Below are 26,071 nucleotides of genomic sequence, written 5' to 3'. Positions count from 1 at the left end.
CACAGTTTAAATGTGATTGCAGCCCCTCGTACGTGGGAACCATCCCAAAGAGTGTACAGGCCTTGTTTGCTCTCAGCAGAGGGGCTCTCACACTTTTGGCAATTTGTTATTAATCATACATTGTATATTGCTTCTTGGATGGATTTTTGTAATTTTTTTAATTGCATTATTTTAGTCTTAAGCATTTTTAGAGTTTTTGTCTGAAATAAACTATAGATGTATTGGTGATCGATATATTCTTGTCACACATCCCCAAATGTACATATTCTATTTTTCACAAGCCAAGCTTTCTAGCTCAGGAATGGTAGGTAGTGTTGAAAGACTAAATCCCTTCCTGGAATTAGCAGGTCCAGATCTCGAAGTTTTGAGACTTGTGACAAGGGCAGTAGTAGCAAGTGTTTCCTCTAATTATTTTTGAGGCAACAGAATGTTTGTGTGAGGGTTGCTTTTCAGTCATGTGCACAACTAAGTGATGCAATGACCCGCTATGCCCGGGAACGCAGCAAGCTCTACTTTAAGGTTGTTTTACCAATTATCAAGCACCCACACTATCAATATTACAGCTTGAACCATGCATTTTCCTGCTACGAACTTGTCTCTGGATCAAATTACCAATGCAGTGTTTCCGCCCTTCACTTCAGGAAGGACATGAAGACAGGAAGACGCTACTCTTCAAAGACAATCTTGCCAATTTCCCCATTCAAGAGTATTTCTCCCGCTCTGGTTCCCCCACACAGTTTCGGCTCCTTTACTAAATCTGTACGTTAGCTGTAACCGACTGAGTGTGTCCCATGTGCGCAACAGCTAGGTTTGCATTTATCAATTCCATACATACGAAGCTACATATACGTCAGCAATATTCTGTGATCACAGATAATCTCGTCAGACAGAAATCCATCGTCATCACCAACCTTCGATACTCAATGTGCAGGCATCATGTGGCGTTCTGTTATTAGAAGCTGTCAAACATGAGTTAGTCATAACAAGAGACAAATAGCATTGTGGGCAATGTAAATGGGCCATGGTCCGTTAATCACACTACTATATTATAGATATCAAGACTGAGGCTTTTTTGAATAACATACTGTGAACTGAGTCACTTAAATGATGGCAATGTGTTCATTTCTATTCCTTGCCTGCTGCCTATTATTTCCCTGTTCCCTAATGCTTAAATATCCTCTCAGACTATGTGTCAAGTGCCTAAATTGCAGAGTGGGCGGCACGCAAATTCCAGCTTCACCACTTAAATAAAGTTTGTGACCTTCAGGGCATCATTTTCTTGCACTGAGCTTTATGTGCCAAAACTGCAAGTCTGTATAAGTGATTGAGTTTGCAGTGTAGGCTTATGGAAACAAGCCTCAATCATAAACGGACTACGGAGTGCCTCCATAATTAATATTCGTGTGGCCATACGCACATAACAGATGTTTGTCCCTCTTGGGTCACTCATGTGTACTCCCGAGAACCAAGCAATAAGGAGAGCTCAATGGTTTGGCAAAGGGAGTCGGTTCAATGACAAGTACAAAAAAACGGGGAGTCATAGAAATCAGCACTGATGGGATAGTCCGTCTCACTTCAACTCCAACGAACTTCATACAAAACATAACTTTTATACTCAAAACACATCATAATTGACGTGTAACACTCAAGAGTTTAGCATGCAATTCTATTGGTTAAGAAAAGGTAACTTTAATATAGGTACTATATGTGTATATGGTAACAGAGTGAGGGGATTGGGTAAACACTGGCAGGCGGGCGTCTAAGCCCTCCCTTCAAACAGGACTACTGTAGACGTCACTAAAAGTACAACGTCCCGTTTGTTCTACTAACTATAGGATCCTAGATTATTTGGTCCATTGGGATTGGGTTGGTATCAACCCCATGCATACATTTCCACTTTGCTTAGCAGCACGCAGAACGGTCAGCCAGCTACAGGGTGCCCCTCAGCTACCCGGCCTTCCTCCAATTAAGATTACAATTGATCATCGCTTCAGCAACTATGTGTCAATTATTTTAGTGTGGTTGGCCTCGAAACTGCATCTTCTGTCTGGAAAAGTTCTGGTATCTCTGTCTGGGCGGATGCCAAGCATAGGTGTGAACCCGTGCTCCTTCTCGCTCGGATGGTCACGTGCTACTGACACCATGAATTGCCGAGTTTCTCTCAATTTGTGCATTTAATTCTTATTTAGCTTGCCACCTGCCTACGTCTCCTTATCTCAACCTTTCAAATACAGGATATTCTGTTCTTACTTTCAATTACATGTAGCTACTGTTCGTTCCTTCTATTGGTATGACCTTGGGCTCTCTTGGCACGAGTTGCATCTGCCGAGTTTCGATTCAGCCGACTCTTCTCGTTTAGCTAGAACGATGAATATGAATAGCTAGAATATGAATAGCTAGAATATGAATCTTGTCTTGTTTGGCCTCTAGTAACCTGAGTTGATTCTGCTTTTAGTACTAAGTGGAATCGCACTTATAATACTGTGCTTCGTTTTGAGGTAGATGTATAATGGTGCTTGCTGCGCTATTCTTCTACTTAGCATAGCAAGCCGTACTGTTTTCTTAGCTTTATTGCGGTTCCAAGCATATGTACAGGCGTTAGCTGGTTGAATATCTTCATCCTGCTTACAGCTTAAGCTTCTTTGTATTTCAACATCGTTCTCTTCTTCTAGGTTCACAATATCCTTATTCATGGCGTCTCGTCTCTTTGTGTCATCCTTGTGTCGTCATATCTTTTATCTGCGAGTCTGTCTGAGTCCTTGTGATGTCACCATTCGTCTTCCATTAAGGCCTTTTTGGTGTCTTCCGGGACGGTACGTAGGCAATCTTCATTTCGTCTCATTTGCTGGTAGGGTTTTTTCAATGGATACATTACTGCCCATGGTTTTCTGGGTATTGGTACTTCAATAGGTGTTGCTTTTCTGATAGGTACTGGGCAGAGCCCTACTGCGGCTCTCTGCAGGTTAATTTGCTCATCATAAGTCAAATCTTTTCATTGCATATGTCCGCTCAACGACCGCTGAATATCAAGAGTAGCACCATTCAGGACTAAGTCTACCTTAGGCACGAGATATGAGAGACACTAGCAAAAGTAACCGTTCTGCGAATGGATTCTGTAGGAAGACATGATAACACTCATCAATTGTTGAAAATCAATGATCCTCTAGATCGCTGTTCAGATTCGCTTATCGCTTGATGTGCTTTACAACCTAAAGTAAACTGCACTGATAATGGGTGCGTTTGGCTGACTAGAAGCAGACGTTGGGGGAGGCGAGAGTTGGTGTGATGCTGCATACTGGGACCTTCTGCGCCCTCTCCCCACCTGTAACCTCACCCTGATGTGGTGCAGTTCGTTGCGGTGCATTGCAGGGCAAATATCTTGAAAACCGTGCATCCTAGGACCTGTCACTCGAGTTTTGTTCCTCGTGTCTGGACCGGTCCCTTCTACGTCCACATTGATGTTTTGCTGATTTTAGGCCACCATCTCATGTGTGAAGGTGCTGAAATCTGGTGAAAGGGGTGATGTGTCAAAATGTCACGTAGCCAGTAATGTCCGGAGGGTCCCAACATGTAACTATGCAAAATTTGGTGCAGATTGGTGAAATAGTGTGTAATTGTATAAGGAACAACGCTTCGCCACGAATCCCGCCCAAACAAATTTTTTATATATAGATTTGAAGATGAACTTTCTGTACCAGTTGAAGATGGACCAAGGCCGAGTAAAGAGCAGCCATGCCTCATCCCACTGCCTCTGTGCACCTAATATACTATGTGATTTTGCAGATGGGAATTTATGGGGGTACTGCACTTTAAATAACTGCAAAAACACCATTTGTCATATGGTAATGCATGGAGGAAACCCACCAGCACCCACACAGAAGTGAATACTTAATGAGGACCTTGGAGATATGACATGCATTACTTACCGTAAAAGCATTTCTGATGGTTGTATCTGCTTAGATTCACATGCTGTGCATAGTCCGACATCCAGTGGTCACTGCAGAGTATTGCATCTTGTTTTTCGAAAGTCGAAAAGGGGACGTCGACATAGGCGTGTCTGTAATACTATCCCTATAGTGACGTGTAGCGTACCCAAAATCCCTCATGCGTCGAGGTCCCTCTGTTTGTATTTTTTCTGCCATAAGGGAGCCTTATGACTAACGTGAGCGAGTACAGAAAAGAGAGAAAGTAATAAGATGTCTATGTTCCTTCCATCCGAGCGGGGAGGAAGGGTGGGCACATGTGAATCTAAGCAGATACAACCATCAGAAATGCTTTTACGGTAAGTAATGCATGTCTTCTGATGTTTGTTAATCTGCTTAGAGTCACATGCTGTGCATAGACTAGCGAGCAGTACCCGGAGTTGGAGGTGGGTTGTGAGAAGGAACAGTAGAAAAAAGGTGTCTTAGTACTGTTTGTCCAACCTGAGAATCAGATCTAGAGTGAGCATCTAGACAATAGTGTTTTGTAAAGGTGTGTACAGAACTCCAGGTTGCCGCTTTGTAAATGGACTCTAGGGGAACATTTGCAATTACCGCTATGGATGCCCCAGTGCCTCGAGTAGAGTGTGCTCTAGGCTTGAAGGGTAGTTCTCTCTTAGCAAGAGAGAAACAGAGTGATGCAGCTGACAATCCATCTAGAGATAGTGGATTTGGAGACTGCATCCCCTTCTCTTCCTGCCGCCACTGAGACAAAGAACTGATTAGTCTTTCTTAGTTGACAAGTTCTTTCCATATAAAACATGACTGCCCTGCACACATCTAGTGTGTGTAGGCTATTTTCCCCCAAGTTTGAAGGATTTTGAAAGAATGTTGGCAGTTCTATAGACTGGTTGACATGAAACTTAGAAATGAATTTCGGTGCAAACCTAGGGTGTGTGCGTAGAACCACCTTATCTTTGTGAACTGTTACAAAGGGATCCAAGATAGAGAGCGCTTATAGTTAACTCACTCTCCTAAAGGAGGTGATCGCCATCAAGAAAGCAGTGTTGAGAGTGAGATCCTTAAGGTTTGCTTTATGCATGGGTTCAGAGGGGAGGCCATTAGCCTGGTTAACACAATGTTTAGGTCCCACCCGGGAGCTGAGTTAGATATAGGAGGATGAATTCTTTTCACTCCCTCCATGAAGGCTTTAATAACTGGAACCTTCCACCATGACACCTTATGTTGAGACGTAGTGTAGGCGGAGAGCGCAGCTAGGTGAACTTTAATAGAATTAAAGACTAACCCTGAGTCCAGCAAGTGAGTCTGGTATAAAACAATATGAGTGGGAGAGCAGTCAACGGGGTTGATGCTCTTTAAGTTACACCAGATGACATACCGTTTCCACTTACTAGAGTAGCACTAACGAGTGTTCGGTTTCCTAGCCTCTCTGAGAATGTCCATGCATCTCTGATGGAGCTGTAAATGGCCAAATTCTATGACCTCAGGAGCCAGGCTGCCAAGTTCAGGGTCTGTGGGCATGGATGCAGCATTCGGCCCCTGTCCTGTGACAACATGTTGTACGGGCAGGGCAGTTTCACTGGAGGAGACAGCGACATCTACATCAGATGAGCGAACCAGGGTTGGCGGGGCCACCAGTATCATGGTAACTGGTTCCTGGTGCATCTTGTGCACTATCTTATTGAGAAGGGGAGTCAGGGGGAAAAGCGTAGACAAATTTCCCTGACCATGTTATCCAGGGGCCGTTCCCATTGGAGCGGTTCTGGGGGTACCTGGAGGCGTAATCTTGGCATTGTGTGTTTTCCAGAGTTGAGAACAGGTCAATCTCTGGGAAGCCCCATTCTGCGAAAACATTGGAGACGAGGTCTTCGTGTAGTCGCCATTTGTACTCTTCTGGTAGAGGGAAGTCTCTGCTGAGTCCGTCTGCCAGAAGATTCATTTCCGCTGGTACATGTTGTGATAACAGGAACATGTGTCTGAGAGCCCACTTGCATACGTTTTGGGACAGTTTGGACAGACCTGGAGAGTGAGTTCCCCCTTGCTTGTTCAGGTAATACATGGCCGTGGTGCTGTCTGTAAGAATCCGCACTTTCTTTCCTTGTAGGTGCTTCTGGAAAGCCTTCAGTGCTTTGAAGACCACCAATAATTCCAGCAGAGTCCAAACTCTGTGTGCAGTCTGATGGGATAGGTGAGCCCCCCCCCCACCCTGTGAGGGATGCGTCTCTGGTTAGAGTGGCTTCCACTGCGGGGGTGGGGAAAGATTTCCCCAACACAAGGTTTTCATTCGACCATCACCGCAGCGAGAGAACCAAGGCTTGCGAGACCACCACTAGATCGTCCCAATGTCCGCTGGCCTGACACCACTGGCTGTTGAGCCACTCTTGCATTGAGCGCAGACGCACGTGAGGGACCAAATAAATACACAACGCCATCATTCCTAGCAATCGCATGGCTTTGCGTACCGTCACCTTTTGACCAGCTACATATTGGGTGATCTGAAATAGCATGTTTTGGACCCTCTCGTTGGAGGGGAAGACGAGGCCATCCTTTGTTCGAAATAGAGCCCCTAGGAATTGCTTGACTTGGCTGGGGTCTAGACTGGACTTCTTTTTGTTGATTGAGAAGCCCAGGTGGAACAGGGGGTCTATAGTCTTTTGGGTGTTCATGAAGCATGTTTTGTAAGAATCCCGTTATGAGCCAGTCGTCGAGGTAAGGATAGACTGGAATGGACAACCTGCGCAGGTGTGCCGCTGCCACTGCCAGTACCTTTGTGAATACCCTTGGCGCTGAGGCTATGCCGAAGGGTAGCACGTTGAACTGATAGTGTTTGCCTTCTATCATGAACCTGAGATATTTCCTGTGTGCTGGCAACATTGAAATATGAAAGTATGCATCTTTCATGTCCAGTGTTGCCATGTAATCCTCCTGTGTGAGCAGGGGGATTACTTCCTGTAGAGTCACCATCTGAAACTTTTGTGGTTTTACAAATTTGTTCGCTGGGCGCAGATCTGATACAGGGTGCATGGTTAGATCCTTTTTGGGTACAAGGAAGTACACTGAATAAATATCCTCCTTTACCTGTGATAGAGGCACAACCTCTATGGCTCCTTTTTTCAGCAGCAATTAGACTTCCTGAAGAAGGATGGAGATGTGTTCTGGTGATAATGTCTTCCCCTTGGGGGTCTGAATGTTGGGGACCGACTGAATTCGATACAGTAACCGTGGGCTATTGTTGACAGGACCCAACGGTCTGTGGTAATTCTATCCCATGCTTGCAGAAATGATGTTAACCGGCCCCCGACCGGAGATGCATGGGAGGGGACCCAAACTTTCGGGTCATTTGGTGGTGGTAGCCGGGGAACCTCTAGGAGTGGGGCCCCAACCTTTTCCCTTGTCACGACGTTGTCCTCTTTGAGCAGACTGTCCACTGGTTCCTTGAGGGGAACCAGTTGCTGGCTGAGGTGTATTGTTGTTGAGTTTGTCGTTGGCCACGAAAAAAGCGCCTGTTGCCATAACCGCGCTTATTAGGGGGTCTGGTGATTGGGTCCAGAGTTTTTTATGTTTCGTGTTCCTTCTTAGCTGTTTCCAGTGCGTCGTCAACCGCCTAACCAAACAAGTTTGAGTCTTCAAGGGGTTTGTTGATGAGGGACGCCTGTGTCTCTGGCTTGAAACCTGAGTTTCTGAGCCAAGCATGTCGCTTGAGGAGTACTCCCTGGACTAGGGAACGGCCAGCCGTTTCTGCAGCATCTAAGGTGTTCTTGATTATGCTTTGGTTCACCTGGGTACCTTCTGTCACAGTGGCTAATAAGCGGGTTCACAAGGGCTCAGGGACCTCTTGTAGGCCTTCGCGCAACAGTCCCCATTGGGCATCGGCGTAACTAGCCAACGGCGTAACTAGCCAACAGAGTTGTATTGTTGGCAATACGCGTGGCGAAAGCTGCCGAGGATGTAATCCTCTTCCCTAAGGCATAGAGCTTCTTCCCCTCTTTGTCCGGAGGTGCTTCGCTAGTAGATAGCGGAAACCCCGCCCTTTTCCTCGTGGTGGTTACTTCCAGGGAATCTGGTATGGAATAAATATATAAGGGATCAGAAGGTGAGCGGCTAAAAAGCTTCTCGATTCTTGGATTGACACCTCTAACTAATGCAGGTGTAGATAAAGAGGGAACGAGACATCTCTTGATTGAGGCGAGGAGGGGTATGGCTTGGCTAGCAGGTGGCTTTTCCTCGATTATTTTTTCAACAAAATCTACTTCTGGGGTAGTCTCCCCTGTATCAATTTGAAAATGTGCTGCCACCTTGCATAGCATTGCATAAAATGTGGGTTGATATTCCACAGGTGAAAGTCAGGCGTGATCTGAGGAGAGGCCAGATCTAAAACATCAGGGTCTTGACGTCCTTGGGGACTGCCAGGGCTGTGGTTCACATATGTCGGGGTCTTCCTCAAAGTCCCCTACAGGGTCTTGTAAATCTTCAGTATTTAGGAATTCTTCCTCTTCCTGAAAGTGGGGATCCTCTTCAGTGAGGTCATATGCATCTAATTCTTCCTCAAGTGTGTCAAACAATCTGGGGAATATGGCTCTAGGGTCTTGCTTGAGGGAGCCCCTCCCTTGGCCTTTTAGGTGGAATGTGTTCAGAAGTGGACACTAACCTATCTAGCCTGTCCATACATGATTCAATTCTTTCCCTAGTCCACTGGGATGACCCAGAACGATCTAGTGGCAGAAAGGCTTGCTTCTCTGCCTCTAGATCTCTCCCATAAAGTGGAGGATATACCCCCGTCACCCTCTGAGAAACATTCTCGTAGGCCCGATGATGGGGACGTATCTCTGGGTCTTCCCTTAGACGTGGGGGGAGCTTCCAAAGTGCTCTCTGTAGATTTCGACGTCTCCCTGACCTTCTGAGTGGGCTTCGGTGACTCCTTCACCAGCCGTTTCTGCGAATCTTTGTAGACTATTCTAGCTATGCTTTCCATGACTAACTTCTCCATCAAGGGCAGGCCGTGAATAGTTTTCGGCGGAGCCAGCACCTTGCCGACGACGAACGCCTTCTTTCGAGGTGTTTCGACTGATGTTTTAGTGGTAGCGCCCTTAGTTGTAGACAGCCCAGTTGCTAGGCGCGCATGCGGCTGCGGAGAGGGCTGCCGGCCCTTACGGTCGGCGGAGGCAGCCGGTTGATTCAGCGTCTCCATTGGCGCTGAGGCCTTCTTCGATTTACTCAACGAATGGCCGTGGGTTGTGTGTTTAGTGACTTTTCCGTGTGCGTGTGCGTCGCCGGGGTGTACATCCCCATAAGTAGGGCCGGAGCCGAGCTTTTCGGGGCCGGGGACAGACGGGATGGAGCGGGAGCACTCCAATGAGAGGTCAACAACTTCCGTTACGGAGGTATCGTTATCACTATCCCCTTCGTCACATTCGGCTGCGGGTGAGGAATCAGCCTTCGACATGCCATAGGCTGCCCACCTTTTGACCCTGCGTTCCTTCAAAGTTTTTGGACGAAGGAGCTAACAGGCCGCACACCCGGCCTCGTTGTGGTCGAGGGGTAAGCAGTGGTTACACCGCTTATGCTTATCCTTCCACAGAAATTTGCCCTTACAACGTGGGCAAAATCTAAAACAAGTCCTCTCCATAGATGAGGACGTAACCAGTGATAACGACGTGGAAGGAAAGGGGGGAGAAAAGGAAAGGCATTCTAGAAGAAGCAGATATGTCCACCCGACCACCACTCTCCCTACTGAATAGGCCGGCGAGGCCGGGCCACATGTGCGGCAGCGCCGATAGGATCACCTCCGTCGAAACCACCGCCGAAGTTCTTGACTCGGCGGGGAAGTTGAATGGCTGTCGAAAGAGGGCTGGAGGAGATATAAGTTAACAATAACTGACAAATCGACCAAGGGTCGAGTAAATGGCAATGTCTCTTACGAGCTCCGCTTAAGGTGACCAGTATTCTGGGTGGAAAAAAACAACCTGAGGGACCTCGACACGTGAGGGATTTTGGGTACACTACACGTCACTATAGGGATAGTGTTACAGACACGCCTATGTCGACGTCCCCTTTTCGACTTTCGAAAAACAAGATGCAATACTCCACAGTGACCACTGGATGTCGGAATATGCACAGCATGTGATTCTAAGCAGATTAACAAACATCAGAAATATATATATTTATATATTATAAATATATGGGATACATTATTCACCGTATTCGTATTTCTGATGCTTGTATCTGCTTAGATTCACATGCTGTGCATAGGTCGACATCTAGTGGAAGCTGCAGAGTATTACAGTTTGTTTTTCGAAACTCGAAAAGGGGCGTTGAACCAGGGCGTGCCAGTAATACTATCCCTAGTGTGACGTCCCCTGTTCCCATGAACCCTCACGCGTGTAGGACCCTCAGATTGTATTTTTCTTTCTGACATGAGGTAGCATGAGGAGTAGCGTGAGTACAGAGTATCCACACAGATGAAATAGATAACACTACAAGCATCCATGCGCCTTCTCTCACAGGGGAGGAAGGGTGGGCGCATGTGAATCTAAGCAGATACCAGCATCAGAAATATGATTACGGTGAGTAATGTATCCCTTCTGAAGCTTGTGGAATCTGCTTAGATCACATGCTGTGCATAGATTTGCGAGCAGTGTTAGAAGAAGGAGGTGGGATGTGAGAAGGTTCATGAGCGAACAGATGTCTTAGAACCGCTTGTCCCACATGAGTATCTGTCTTGGAGTGAGTGTCAATGCAGTAGTGCTGAGTAAAGGTGTGAATAGAGCTCCATGTAGCTACTTTGCAAATGCTGTCAAGTGGTACATTTGCAATGAAAGCCAGAGTGGCTCCAGTACCTCTTGTAGAGTGTGCCCTTGACGTAAAAGGCAGTGTTTTGTCTGAAAGGGAATAGCACAGTTGGCTTCATCGGACTATCCACCTAGAGATGGCATTCTTAGAGATGCGATCTCCTTCTCTGCCTGGAGCTATGGAGACGAACAGCTGATCTGTCTTTCTTAGCGGTTTGGTCTTGTCTACGTAGTAGAGGACCACCCTCCTCACATCTAGTGTGTGGAGTTTCACCTCAGCAGAGCTCTTGTGTTCTTGGAAGAAGGCCGGTAGCTCAATAGACTGGTTAACATGGAATGGCACCCATCTGTCCAAAGTGATCCCCTCCCATGCGTGGGTGAAGGTGGAAATGCGGCCCCCTACTGGGGATGCATGGGAGGGGACCTGAAGCGTAACGTCACTGTTGGGTGGCGTACCACCTCTGGCGGGCTGCCTCTACCCCTAGTGCGGCCCCTACGCTGCCCTCTGGGGAAGCCCTGAGAGGATTGCGATTGATTGTTGCCCCATGAGGTTCCCCGATTCTGGTAAATGTTTGAACCCCTTTGGGAACTTTGGCCCCGAAAGCGGCGAAAATGGTTGTTTCCACTCTGTCCAGAGGGTTTATTGGTGAGTTGGCCAAGAGATTTTAGGGTCTCATACTAACCCTTTGCCGCCTTTAAAGCTTCTTCCACTGCCTTGCCGAAGAGTACGTTCAGCTCCACCGCATATCTATGAGGGTGGCTTGTGTTTCAGGTTTGAACCCTGACTGCCTTAGCCAAGCGTGGCGCTGTATAAGAGTGCCTTCTGTGATTAATCTTCCAGCATTATCTGCTGCATCGAAGTTTGTCTTTAGTATGGATTCTGATACAGACCTTCCATCTGCTGCCAGTTGAGCCAACTGGCTCTTTAAGAGTTCGGGTGCGGAGGATACCAAGGCGGCCACATCCTCCCACTGATGGCAATTGTAGCTTGACAAAAGAGTGGCACTGTTGGCAATTTGTGTCTGATGGGCAGACGTGGAGGCAACCTTTCTACCCAGAGCGTACAGTCTTTTACTCTCCTTATCAGGAGGTGCTTCCGAAGAAGAAAGCGGTGTACCTGCCCTCTTTCTGGTGGTTACTACCAGGGAATCCCGTTTTAATTGGCCCCTAATGTACGGAGGGTGCGGCACGGAACAATTTCTCAACTCGCGGGTTAACCGCTCGAATGAGATTAGGGGTTACCAGCGATGGATCAATTCTACTCTGGATGGACTTTACTATAGGGATAGCCTGAGTAATGGCTCTCTTGTCTCCTAGGATCTCTTCAGCGAAATCCCTGTCTGCTTGGACAATATGCGTGTCAATATGAAAATGGGCAGCTGCCTTAGCCAGTATCTCATTGAGTAGAGGTTGGTTTTCTACTGGTGAGTCAAGATCCTGATCCTCCTCCTGATCCTCCTCCTGCTCCTCCTCCTCCCCCCCCCCCCCCCATAATAAGAGACCCCTGTCTGGTCATCCACCAATTGAGGTTCTGTTTCATCACAGTATGAATCAGGGTGGTAGGGTTCAAACACAAAGGAGTCTGTGACCAAGTCCTGAGCCGGAGCGTCAGAGCGGCGTTTCTTAGCAGAGGGCTGAGAGGATTTAGGTATTGCCTTAGACCCCGGAGGGGCAGAGGTGTTGGAGTAACTATGAAAGTAATTAGGGTCCTTTTCATAGAAATCAGCCATGAATGACATCCTTTTTACCCTATCAATGTCAGCTGAGTTCCATTCTTTAGAGCTAGGAATCACAACAACATGTTCTGGTTTCTCATCAGTGCCCATAACATGAGCAGTCGGAGGAATGATTTTAACCTTAGTGGTAGGATCAGATACCTTGGACTTTAGGGTCTTTCTGCTTCTCCTTATGAACATGGTGTTCTGAAGATGACTTTTTATGTTGTTTATCCCCCCCTTCCCCTGTCTAGAGGAGTGTTTTTTTAGGGGCCTCCGAGGGATTTGACACCTCGCGTCGAGATTCGGAGGTGGTATTCGAGGAAGAACGTCGAATCTCGGGTGTAGACGCTACGTGTCTTGGCTGTGTAGGATAGGATAGAGGACGGAATCGTTATCAGACGATCGGGCCTCGGGAACTATTGATAGTGCGACACCTTTGTCAACCGAAGACGATTGGTCTTTGTCATGAGGCGAACGGGAATGTCCAGAGGACACAGATTTGTTAGACCGCTCTCTTGGTGTCTTCCGTTGCCGATCGCCCGACACGCATGTCGAGTCATGGCCGGGGCTGATGTGTTTAGTGGAGGTAGTATGTGTAGCTGGGTGTTGTCCCCACAATGTGGTTGCCGGCCAGTACTTCGGGATCGGGGGCCTGCGCGTGTCCGGAGTCACCCCTTTGCCCTCACTGTCCGATTCGGCAGTGATGCTGCCATCGCTGAATGTCCCCTCCACTTCCATGGCCTCTAGCTGTCTGGCGTAGTGGGCCCAGCATTTAGTTGAGCAGTCTTTGAGGATTTTCGGCTTGAAGAGCTTGCAAGCTCGACAGGTAGCTTCGGCATAGTCTCGTGGGAGACACAAATTGCATGTATTGTGCTCGTCTACCCAGGGAAACATCCCGTTACACTTTGGGCAGAATTTGAATGGAGTACTCGCCATAAGTACCAAAATGGCAGCGGGCGGGTATATGTAGGAAAAAAGGTGGGAAGAAGCCTGTATGACCACCCCCCACTTTACCTACTGTACGGGGCTGAGGCCAGAGGCCTTCCAAGACCCGAAGTCCGTCGTGGTAGTCCTCGGTGCTGTCTTCCTCGATCTTCACCGGCATCGATCTTCGGCGTACGGTGTGAAATGCAAGGGGAAGTAGTTAACAATAATTGTAACTATAAACAGCTTAGAGCCAAGGGAACTCCGCAACATGCGTCCAACTAGTATGGCGGAAAAAAACAATCTGAGGGTCCTACATGCATGAGGGATCATGGGTACAGGGGACGTCACACTAGGGGTAGTATTACTGGCACACCCTGGTTCGATGCCCCTTTTCGAGTTTCGAAAAACAAACTGTAATACTCTGCAGCTTCCACTAGATGTCGGCCTATGCACAGCATGTGATCTAAGCAGATTCCAGAAGCCTCAGAAATATATATATATTTGCGGCACACTGTGCATCATTCTGCCTTCTTTACTAGCCTTATGGACTTAGACTTACACCAACATGTGGTAGGTCCTACCCATAATTTGGGAAATACTCTCGACATAGTGTTGGCCAATAAAACTTTACTTACCTTTTAATCGGCCGAGCCTATTCTGTGGACAGACCACTATTTAGTGACCTGCTCACTTATTCCAGTGCGAGGGTGCAAGGACAGCCTAACATTTTACCAGCAAAGGTTTGGCAACGTGCCTGGCGCTCGGCTAATCTACAAACCCTGGCATCTTCGATTAAAAACAAATGTGCGGTGGCTCCGGCTTCTTTGTTATCGCTTTTGGCTGCCTCTTTTTTGGCAGCAGCAGATGAGGTAGCTCCGCTACGGCTGACGCAAACTCATAAACGTCCTTCAGAGCCATGGTTTTCAGAGCAATTGAGGTTGACTAGGTTGCAAATTAGACAAGCGGAATGAAAATGGCGTTGCAACTACGACCCGCATCTTAAAACCGTGTATGAAGCCAGCTCCACGGCCTATTCAGCTGCAATCATAGCAGCAAAAAAGTCTTATTATGCATAGAGAATCAAAACCCTTCTGGGTCAGACCAAGGCTCTGTTGCAGTGGTTAAGTCTCTCTCCTCCTCAGTAAACTGCACACCTACTGTTAAGCCGACCCAGGAGCTTTGCGATTCCCTCTCTCAGTTTTTCTTTAGAAAGATTGAGATTATTCGTGCAAACATTTCTGTGAACACTGCATTGGCTGTTATTGTTCAGACTTTTGGCAATAATTTCACTGATTCTGTTATGGACACGATACGACCAGGCTGGTCCTCCTTCCCTCTCTTTTCTGAAGAGTCGGTTTTTAAGGCCCTTCAGCAGATTAAATTTGAGCACGCCTTCTGATGCAGTGCCACTAAGAGTCTTGAAGGAGATTTCACCGGACCTTTCAGAGGGGATTATGCAGGCCGTTAATGCCTCCTGCCAAACAGGGTATATAACACCAAACGCAGCAACTATAATCCCACTCCTAAAAAAACCTTTGCTGGACTCTTCTCTGCCATCTAATTCATGGCCTATCTCTCTTCTACCGGTTCTTATGAAACATTTGGGATCACTGGTTTCCCTTCTTCTAATCTCTTTCCTTGAATTTTCTGATTGTCTTGATCAAGCCTAGTCCGTATTTCGGCCAGGCAGGGTGTGGAGAGCGTCCTGGTCTCTGTCCAGGACAACATGGCCAGGCTGGTTGATGTGGGGGGTGTCGGAGCCCTGATATTACTTGATCTATCAGCAGCTTTCGACACGGTTGACCATCCTACCTGCTGTCCCGCCTGGCCCAAGTTGGTATATCCGGCCAAGTCTTAACCTGGTTCTCTTCGTTTCTCAATCACTCTTGCTCTCTCCTTTCCTTTCTAATCCTTCCTACCTCACTTGTGGTGTCTCCAGGTATCCGCTCTGTCCCCCATTCTCTTCAACATATACATCTGGGCCCTAGTTTGCCTCATCCACTCCTTAGGCGTTGGGTGCTATTCGTATGCCGACGACACCCAGATCCTGATCCGGGTAGATCTTGATCGGACTGAGGTTTCGTCGCCCCTTCGCCAGTGCCTGACGGCCGTGAGGGAGTGAATGGGCCTAAATTGGTTGACGCTGAATAGGGACAAAACAGAGGTGTTGGTGGTGGGTTCTCCTCCTTACCCTTCACTCTGGATCCCAACCTTTTGGCCCTCTTCCCTGGGTTCTCTTCCTGTTTCTACAGCAAAGGTTAAGAATCTGGGAGTCATTATGACTGCCACCCTGTCCATGGATGCCCAGGTATCTTCTGTTTGTCAGACTGGTTTTTTCCCACCTGAAAATTTTGAAGCAAGTTCTTCATCTCTTACCACTTGCCCTGCGGTCACTGGTGGTGGCTGCTATGGTATCCAGTCGCCTGGACTATTGCAATTCTCTCTATTTTGCACTTCCCAAGGGTCTGATCCACCGACTGCAGCGCCTTCAAAACTTTGGAGCTCGGGTGGCGACAGGATCACTTTATGGTGCCCATATTTCTCTGGTCCTGCGCCGTCTACATTGGCTAGCGGTTTCCCAATGCATGAATTCAAGACACTGTATTGAGCATCGCGCTCTGCATGACCAGGGGGCGGAGTACCTTTGTACTACATTTTTACGATATCTTGTGAAGCGCTCCCCGAGAACCAAGTCGGCTGGCTTGCTCTGTGTCCCACCTTTTCGCCATTATTGTATAGGAGGACATGCTTTCTCCATTGAAGCTTCTCAGTTATGAAACAAGCTTCCTGCCGTACTGAAAAAAATGTCTAACCATCTAGCCTTTAGGAAGGCTCTTAAAACACATCTTATTTAAATTGGTGGTTGATGGCCGCTTCCTGGGCTTCTCCTCCATCTCTCCAGCACCATGCCACCCTAGGGCGACCGTGTGCTATGTAAGAAGTCTTAGCATAACAAATATTTTGCAAAGCATTCAAATGATCTAGTTAAAACCAGGATGCGCTGAGAGACACCAAATGCACTATAAATCAGTTTTAAGTTCAATAAAATTTAAATGATGTACGCTGATCAGAAATACTGGCTGGAGGAGTTTCATTACTGCCATAATGCTTGCAACTAAAGAGAAAACAAACCATTTATTATTGAGAAAACTTTACAGAGCCCCACCACAGACTAGGAATGCGAAGTACGGAAGTGTCTGCCTATGCCAGCCTGCTGATCCCAGACAGACCATGGCTATAAAAGTCAAGTGATGGTCTTGGACGCTTGTGGAATGTCTTCAGACGGATTATCACATCTGTAAAAATAACACCGACTACTACTTAATCAGAAGAAACTTTGTGTCAGGGACACAGGAGTTATATTTGGAATTCTTTTGAATGATATACACACCACGATTTCTGACGGAGGCCCCAGCATATGGTTAGATTCACTGACCTGCAAGTGAGTCCCTCGCTTCCTTGCATACCAGGGACCATCCGTCACAAAAAGCAGACAGCAGTTCACTGTGGCTAAAAAGACATCTTCAGGAGATGGATGCATGGCCTAGTCTGCAGCAAACTAGCAGGATCTCTGATGCCAGGCCCCGCCCCAGCCGTCACACCCTTCTTGGGAATGTTCATTGGCTGTAGCAACTCAGCACATACACTCAAGTACTGCAATAGCTCATCACTTTCAAAGAAGGATGGGCATGGCCTTTGATTGACGGTGGTGCAGCAAGTGACGAATAAATGTAGAACACGTTCTCTGCCCTGCGCAGCGATCTAAAAAAAGTGTGTGACCTTTCAACTGAAAGTGCATGTGCGCTCAGCCGGGCACCGTACAGGGAACTTTGTGATAGCCCTTCCCAGCTGGGTGGTTATGGACTTACCAGTGAGAAACCCAGACCCAGTCGTACCCCAGGGGTGGACGGTGGCAGTTGAGAAGGCTCCAATTCCAGGCCCCCCATGTGCCAGCAGATCTCTCTGCAGACCACTTATCTCAAGCCTTACCTAAATGTCAGCTACTTGCCAGGGGTTTTCTGTAGCTTTTAAAAAGATGGCACCCTAGCAGAAAAGCAAGAAAACCCATCAAGATGCCAACCTTGAGAAGAGTACTGAATTACCATCAGACCGCAACTGTGATTGACCGCAGAGAGGAAAATTCACCAGGATGTAGTGATGCTGCAGATGCACATCAGACACTGCAAAGTACCACAACGGGGAGAGAGGATGTTGCATGCAGAGGTAGACCACACCACCTCACAGAGCTGCCAAGCAACACTAGCCAGTACACCCAAAGACTACTGGGGTAAGAAAGTGGAGCAGTACACACACTCTACCAGGGAAATGAACATGGTTAGAACATGGAACAGGGTCCCGAAACATGAACATGAAACACGTGCCTTCACATGCTGCAATCTCCGTTATGTGGCAGAGCTGCGTTGGTAAACTGGGAGGGCTAAGCCCAATACTTATGTGTTTTTACTTTACACATGCTATTAATTGGGGGAAAGCAGGGACAGATTGGCCAGGGAGAAAGATCCAAATGTCTGCAAAAACGTGGGAAGATAGCCTAAGTGAAGAGGTCTCACCTAATGGTATGAGTTAAAGAGATGGAGGGGATGGGGGGTGTCCCCTGAGAGTACCTTGGGGTAATACAGAGAGATAGGAGTGGGGGTACAGGAGCACCCGAATATGAAGTAGTATTGGTTGGTTGGAACCACCATCTTACTCGTTATGCCTTGTGTAAACATGGTTTAATGCATGATGCTGTGTTCAACTGCATCTAAAGCAGTGGAATGGCCCGGGGATAGGTTGATGTGGTGCGAAGTAGTGAGTTAGTACACTGCATGGGTTAGATTGATTTTCGTGGAGTACAATGCACTAAAGCTCAATCACAGTTTCAGAGATCTTGGGAGTTAGTCAGAAACTCTTCTGAAGACTACTTTTTTGAGGGTTTGTGGAAAAGGAGCAATGGGATTGGAGCAGAAGTTGAAGATTGAGGGCTGTATTCTACAGTTTATGTGGATTAATCTAAATAGATCCTCATTGTTTATCTAAGAAATACCCTATATCATTTAGTAGAATGGCACTGGAAGCGTCCGTGGGGCTTCAAATATTTATTTTTGGGGTTTTAGTATCAGATTTTAGGTTGGGGCCACTAAATTATAATGTCTATTCTAATTATTCATAGATTTGACTTTGGCGATCTACTTTATTTTTTTATTCAATCCATGCCACCCCTTTCCATCTGTGTATTAGCTAGACAGTAAAGGGTGTCAGCAAATTCTCCACATTGGAACCCGTCTAAAACTGAAGTTAATTTCTTCCCTTCATCAGATTCATCGGCACATTACTCCTCCGTCTATTTCTTTTCTTCCTGTTCAAACTGCTCTATCAAATTACACCCGGAACTTAAGTGTTATATTTGATTTGTCCCTCTCCTTTTCCAATCATATGGCGTAGACCTCTAGATTCTGCCATTTTCATCATTATAACATCTGCAAAGTCCAACCACTTATCTTTTCAAGCCACTAACCTTCTTGTTTTTACTATGATTCGTTGTCATCTTGACTATTATTCTGCTCTTCTTCTTGATCTTCCGGCTTAACAGCGTGCTCCTTTAAGATCTGTCTTTAACTATAATTGTCATCTTTCTCCATCTGATTCAATGTCTGCTGCTCTCCTGTCTCTCCATTGGTTATCCTTCGAAACACATCTTTTTCCTTTTTTATGTAGTGTTTTCAATTGTTTGTACATCCTTGCTCAAACTTATTCATCTTCTCCTATTTCTTTCAATCAACTATCCGATCCATCTGTTCTCAATTTTAATTTCTTGTCATGGTCCATCGTCCCCACTGTGCGCAATCTCACTTTCGTTCCCAAAACACTTCCTAATGCCCATTGATCTTCTTCTCTTCCTTTCATTCTTTACTCAAAGAACATTTGCTTTACTCTGCCTTTTCTTAAATGTTGGTTTATTACTGTGTAGGTTTCATGAAGTGTGCAATGTTCACGTAACAGTGTTTTGCATGTAAGCAAAAATAAATAGCACATACCTCTGCCATCAAATAAAGCAGACTATTGAGAGCACATTGGATGACACTTGATGATCCTGAGCATAGCTGGCTTTCTTTGTAGTAAAGCATAGCGCATCAACAGAAGAGTATAAATCAAATATTACAAAGGGGGCTTACCAGTTGAAAATGGAATGGAGACAATAGTGCCGTTCGTGGTGCCGATCCAGAGGCGATCACAAAACGTTGCAAGTGCAGAGACTTGTACAAAGGAAAATCCCAAATTGTTGGAGCCTGTAGGACAGATAAAGCAAAACTGTAGTGACCAATGTTAAATGGTGAAAGCCACTCAATGCATGAAAGTCAAATACACCATACAGTCAGTGAACCACGCCATGTCTAGAGCATGTCAGAGAAAATACAGTGCATGGCTTCAAAAAGGCATGAAATTAACTTAAAATGACAAACAAGCGGAGTTCCACAAAGCTAGAGGAATACAGAAGACCTCCCCCAAAAAAGGCATATAATAAGGCCAGCACAACCACAAGGAGGTCCGTGAGGCAGGAGAATAGGCTCTTTTTCAAAATGGTAGGATTAAAGACTATACAATAGTACCACAACTTCAATCATGTTACGAGAATATGCACCTCCAAATCGAAAATGACTGGGTCCAATATGTTGGATTAAAAAGCTCCTTATTGAATAGGGCCATATTGTGAATTTGGACATTAGGTGTCATGCTCAACCAAGTACTGAAAGCTTGAAATGCCTTCCATATTAAGATTGCACCAACAAACTGAATTCAGTATAAACTTGAGAAATGCAGAATTACACATCAAGGATGGTGAGAGGAGTGAAATACATTTTGGCAAACATTTCTCTTATAGAGAACATTATGATTCCAACGTGCTAATCAAAATGATTGTCTCTTCGGTTTTTCTTTCTTTAAGCTTCTCTATAACATCCCAATTTCTATGTTATTTCTTTCTTTCTCTGGCTATTCTATCCTTGTGAAACTGGAACGCAACCTTTATAGTGTGGCCTAACCTTTACTATTTCTATAGGCATTGATGAGTTTGACAGTTCTTTTTTATCCCCTTTATTCTTCTGGTTGCTGTGAAACTGATATCGAGCAGCCTCTCTTACAAACCATCACCAAACAAATACATCAATAATTAGAAAATAAGAACATTCAGTTCCTAATTCCCATAGACCACAGAAGGAGGGCTCCACAGAGACTGAGCATATTTTCCCAAGAACAGTTCCCCACAGGGACTTCAGACGTGAGGGGAATGTCCATTACCAAAACTGTAAACCACATATCATAGCTAGCAACACCAAAATGTAAGGCAACCTGTCATGGCAGATTTGCATGTGCGGATTCTTGTACTTTTTTGTTCACCAACTAACCCCTTGAACTGTGCCAACTGGCCTTGAATGGCATGAAGGAATTCTCTTACTGTACACCGCTCATTTCTTGTGTGTGAAATCCAAATGATCTTAAGGTTCCAGGTGACATGGAAGGGCTAGAGTGTTTTAGGGACCAATTAGTTGATCTTGGAGGAAAGGAATACCCCCAACAACAATCAGGGAACCCGATTAGGGGTAAACGGTAGCCTCAAGTGTTAGGTACAACATCAGATATATCACATAAGAACACTTGTAAAAGCAACATTAAATGCTAGTGATACTAGTTTACTTATTCTCATTCAATGTGTATGCTACAACAGTCCCTAGGCAGAAGTACACCCGTATCCTTATAGAGTGCCACTATCCCTAGGCCAGAGGTGGTACGCCGCCTATCTAATAGTAAAGGAGAAAGAAGTGCTGTCCCTGCATCTACAATGTATACGGTTACAGTATTTGTAAACCAGTAAAATGGTTGAACCAAGTCTGCTTTGCCTACATGGACATTCCCTGGAGGAATTTTCTCTTTTAGGCACAATGGCCGTATTCTTACTTTATTCACCAACAACAGGAGTGTGTGCATGTGGTGCGGATCAGATGGTTATGTATGGTTCAACACCAGTTTACAGAAAGGGCCGGTCCAATCACATTCCGACCTCCCCCTCCCAGAATGGTAGAAGAAGGGCTAACAAAGACCAACCACAGAAGAAAAGGCGAAAACATAAAGGAGCTATCATATAAGAACACAGGTGACCCTCCTGTGCATTCCTGCAGCTGTAACCAAAAAGTCAAAGGAGCAGAGAAGGGGGGATGCTAAGTATCCCCTCAGCACTCCACATAAGGCGGGGGTGTGCTGATCTGTCAATAGCAAATGTTTTAGGAAGGGTACAAATTATCCCTCTGTCCTTAAGAACAGTAGTTCTTAGGGAAAACGAGAGAATATAAAAGGAGAACCCAAAGGGTCCCCAGCAACACTGCACCATAGGGTGTTGTGTGCTGCAAAAGTGTAACAGATGCCTTAACGAGATATGGAGGAGAGCAAGACTCCATAAAATAAGGTAAAACATAAACAGAGTTCAAATGGTTGGAGAAAATAAGGATGAATGAGGGGGGAAAAAGGCTCCTCCATAGAGCGGCTCAGAGGCGAGTGACAGCAACATGGGAACGGCTGCAAAGGTATGGGGCACCCAAGCAGGCTCTATAAAGATAGGATGCCTAATTTAGATACTGATCCTTACCATAGGCACGTTGGAAAGGAAACCAGCAAGATAAGAGGAACATTTGAGATCCAACCATTTACGAAGGGTGAATCTGGAAGTAAGGTGCATAGCTATTGCCTGGAACTTGTAGAGTTCTGATAGACCAACTTGCATTTAGAAGCATCATCTCGATGGGGTATTACCACACAGAGAAGGTGAGAATAGTGGATGAGAATAATGGATGAATACCACTAATAGTTGGAAAGACAGGATACAGAGAGATATGCATATGTATGATTTATATCATTAGGTGGTTGACAGGAAGAGAGCATATCCCAAAGTTGGTGGAATACTACACAACCCTTGGGCTGGGACAGAAAAATACCAGGTTAATATCAACGTACAAATAAAGACAGATACAAATGTGAACTACAGAGTGAATCAGAACTGATAGACATATCATTTATTATCTCTTCCATAGATGGAATGATCAAAAATGTAATAGTGGCAGAAGTCAAGTGGAAGAATAGCTCCTGAAGAAGGGAACGTATTTCCCGAAACGCGTTGAGCACCAGAGAAAGATGAATAGTTTGTTTATATATATATAAAAAATAATTCAGATTGTAGACGTTGGTAATGATTGTTGTGTCTGATGAAATCACAATATATATGGAATTGTAGGATCACAAAAATATAATGTTTGCATACAAACAAATATAAAAAATAGTTTGTTGACAAATTTGAGAATTTGGGTTATTCATAAAAGTGATTTAAAGTCTTATATTATTGAAAATACACAAGATCGAGATCAAAATATTGATTGGAATACAAAACAAATTGGTGTGCAGGGGACGGGAGTGTCTTACATGTTTGTGCACACCTGTTGTCGTTCTAATTTGTTACACAACCTAGTGTCAGGGTTGTTTTTCTCCCCTGCACCCTACTACATTCTTTGAACTATAATAAGTGGATAGTACACACTAGGGTGTGCTCCTAGACAACAATACCCGGCCTCGTGTTGTGATCGGACCCAAAGCACTAAACCCAGAGCTTCTGTGGACTCGACACTGTCCTATCGCGTTAGCAGCCTTTGCATGGCTTGAAACCCAAAGGTCTTTGAGGAAACCTCATTATGAAAAAAGTTCCTGTGCATGTGGAAAAAAGGAAGGAGGTGGTACTTCAGCTTGTAATGGCCATGTCGCCAATGATGTTGTGACAGATTCTATGCAGAGGTGTGCTGCACACCCTCTTGGCTACGAAATGTTTTTCCAAGTCCAATCTGTCCTTGTGATTAATTTCAAGAGCTGATGAATCCCTGGAAAGATCATATCTATTAGAAACCGCTTTAAAACATATGTTTATTGAACAGTAAAAATAAAGGATCTCTCAATATCACCATTTAAAGCATTTCTTATTCATCAGTTGTTCATTTATAACACGCCTGCAAGGAAACATACCCATTGAACCAAATCAGTCTGGTCCACAGTAAGAGTCCCTATCAAACAGACATGCCTAATTTCTAACAAAGGTTTCCTTATGTTTGTACATATACGCATACACCGTAACAACCGCCCAAATGAGATAAAACAAGATCAACTAAGGATGGAAAAAGGGGCCCCCTGACAAATAGAAGTGCAGCTCCTCCCTCATTCCCCTGTAGTCCACGTGCCCACATGAACCAGGACTGATCACTCGCATTAGCTGCAGCAAAACACAATAGTTAGCTACATATCCATGACAGTGCCATCGTTCAACACAGGGAAGTTTGTGAGCCCTCGACTTTGTCGTTGGTCTCAGAAACGTTCCGCCCCATCGGCATCAGAAATTACTAAGCATTGCGCTACTCTGCTTCTAGGTGGAGGGAAAGGTACTCCAATCGTAGCCAGCATAAACAGGATAATAATATGAAGCAGCCATCCTATCCGCCTTTCATTCCACTCCACCCCACCCCACCCCCTGGTGAAAGCATTTGCAGTGAAAACTGGGAAATGCCCAATTTTTGGCGTACACTTTCCTGGCAGCATCTCTATGCACAGGTCTGACACACTCAGAATTGACCAGCTAACATAGTGGTTGAACTCCATAAAAAGCAAAAAGTACGGCAAATGTGAAACTATATATATCACCTTTTTAAAATACAAGATCAAATGGGCAATGTTAATTCTGTTGCCAAATTTTATTGGTTATTTATAACGCGCTTAATACCCAGAGGTTTCTAAGCGTGCACCAGGGGATCGAACCTCCGTTGCTCCGCATCGCCTTGCTTCCAAGGCGATCGTCTTGCCCCTGGGCTATCCTCCCGGCCAAGAGGTAGGTTCTAGAAAATAGACCACATAGCTAGCATCCCAAAGCAACAAAAGACATGCAGGGAAGCAAAACGTAATAAATGTTTTAAGAACCACAAAGGCACAGACAGAAGACAAGAGACTAATAGCAGTTAATGAAAACAAGTTTCCAATTTGTCTCAGAAAGTGAGTTGAAGTAAAAATTAACTAGGGGACCAGAGTTCTGATCTGATGGGCTACAATACAAAGCTTGGGTTTTTAAAGTCTTAGGATCGCTTTACAAATGGGTTACCTGGCTAGAGCTACTCTAACAATGACATATTCCAGTACTTGATTAAGCTTTGAGTTTGCCTCGTATTGAAGGTAGGAAACAACATAGGTACAAGAAGTCTGGGCATTACTGTACAGGTAGAGAGAAATGTAAACAGGTCATAAGGTTAGGTTGGTGCAGACTGGACACTACCAGATAAGTTAAAAAGTGTACCTTTTTATCATGGTATTTCTGGAAGACTGCCCTATGAATGAATTCAAAGTAACAACCATGATCAGCAGTCAGATTTTGTATATTTACAAACAGGAGCAGCACTTACCCAGTATCCTGTGCACGAAAGGCTCCAGTTCCAGTTCTTGTAAGGGTTGGCCCGTGTGAGCGTGGAAGAGACGCAGGGTGGCATCTAGGCGCACCGAGACCCATACGCCCTCCTGGGCTGCAACCATAAAACGCACCTGACTCTCTGGCCTTGAGGTAGCTTCAAACCATTTCTGTGGGAGAAGAGCTTGAAATCAGGTACCTTTGTAACATTAATATGCTGGCATACAAAGAATGTGTATGTGAGGTGCTGCAATTCCATGCTGGACCCTTTCTTACAAACTGTGCCTCAAAGCACAGTAATAGATTACAGATAGGGCACAGACTCTTCCTTGAGGCTTCAATGCATTTGTTTTACTTCACTCAATTGTTTTTTCCTTTAAAACAAAATACCTATTGGCAGGTAAAAGCAATTTTGTATTACTTTACTTCACTTCACATGTCAAACAAACCCTGTACAAGAATTTAATAAAATGATGCATAGGGACTTTGAGGATTAATGTACAAGAAATCCAGTGGTTGGAAGAAGAGTACTACAGTCATAACAATCATACATCACAACCAGCTAATATTCATGATGCACTCCGTGCATGGGACGTCAACCTTGGACTTTGTTGGAGACAGGGAGGATGTGATAAAGGAGATGGTGTTCGAGGGCTATGTTATACACATTTAGGATGTAGGACGCTACAGTTATGAGGCAGGGTGCCCAGGCAGCGGTTGACTGGCCTATAGGGAACGCTGGAGATTTCTCACAGTAGGCCTCTCTACTCTGTGCCTCTTTTGTGTGGTAACCTATTTCGTCACGCAACTAAAACCACACTGATCTCTATCCGGCATGACCTCAAAGTCACTGCAGACTTTGAAGGCTACGCCGCACTTGTTCTTCTTGACCTCTCAGCAGCCTTTGTGTTACGCTCACCTGGACCCCACAGGGGTGTCGATCGGACCCGGACAGCTGCGGTCTCCGTCAACGTGATGCGTAGTGCAGAAATGACTGTCTGGACTGGCCCGCCTAGTCTTGTCTGCTGGACCCGAAGAAGTATTTTCCTGCAAGTGGAGACAGGGATTAGCCACCTGTGGGTTTTAGTGATGGCCTCCCAACTGTTCTCGCTCTCCCCCACTAATCACCTCCGATATCCCCTTAGTAACCTCACCTTATGTTTGTAAAAGATGAGCTCTCCATCCTGCGTGTCTTGCAGGGGCTCGTAGATACCAGTT

At 45.6% G+C, this 26,071-nt stretch overlaps 1 protein-coding gene across 1 annotated transcript in view; it reads right to left on the bottom strand.

The window, feature by feature from the left end:
• LOC138454181 (C-Jun-amino-terminal kinase-interacting protein 4-like) overlaps positions 1 to 26,071 on the bottom strand; it is a 993,589-nt gene that overhangs the window by 43,403 nt on the left and 924,115 nt on the right. The window contains exons 23-24 of the mRNA XM_069607022.1: positions 24,852 to 25,023; positions 19,551 to 19,664 (exon numbers count right to left, since the gene is read on the bottom strand). Of these exons, the coding sequence (XP_069463123.1) occupies positions 19,551 to 19,664; positions 24,852 to 25,023 (286 nt within the window). The remainder of the gene's footprint in view (positions 1 to 19,550; positions 19,665 to 24,851; positions 25,024 to 26,071) is intronic.

Source organism: Ambystoma mexicanum, chromosome 1p, assembly GCF_040938575.1.
Source record: "Ambystoma mexicanum isolate Mex_15411 chromosome 1p, UKY_AmexF1_1, whole genome shotgun sequence".
Classification (NCBI taxonomy): domain Eukaryota; kingdom Metazoa; phylum Chordata; class Amphibia; order Caudata; family Ambystomatidae; genus Ambystoma; species Ambystoma mexicanum.
Note: the sequence above shows the minus strand (reverse complement) of the source record. Positions and strands in the feature narration are given on the sequence as shown.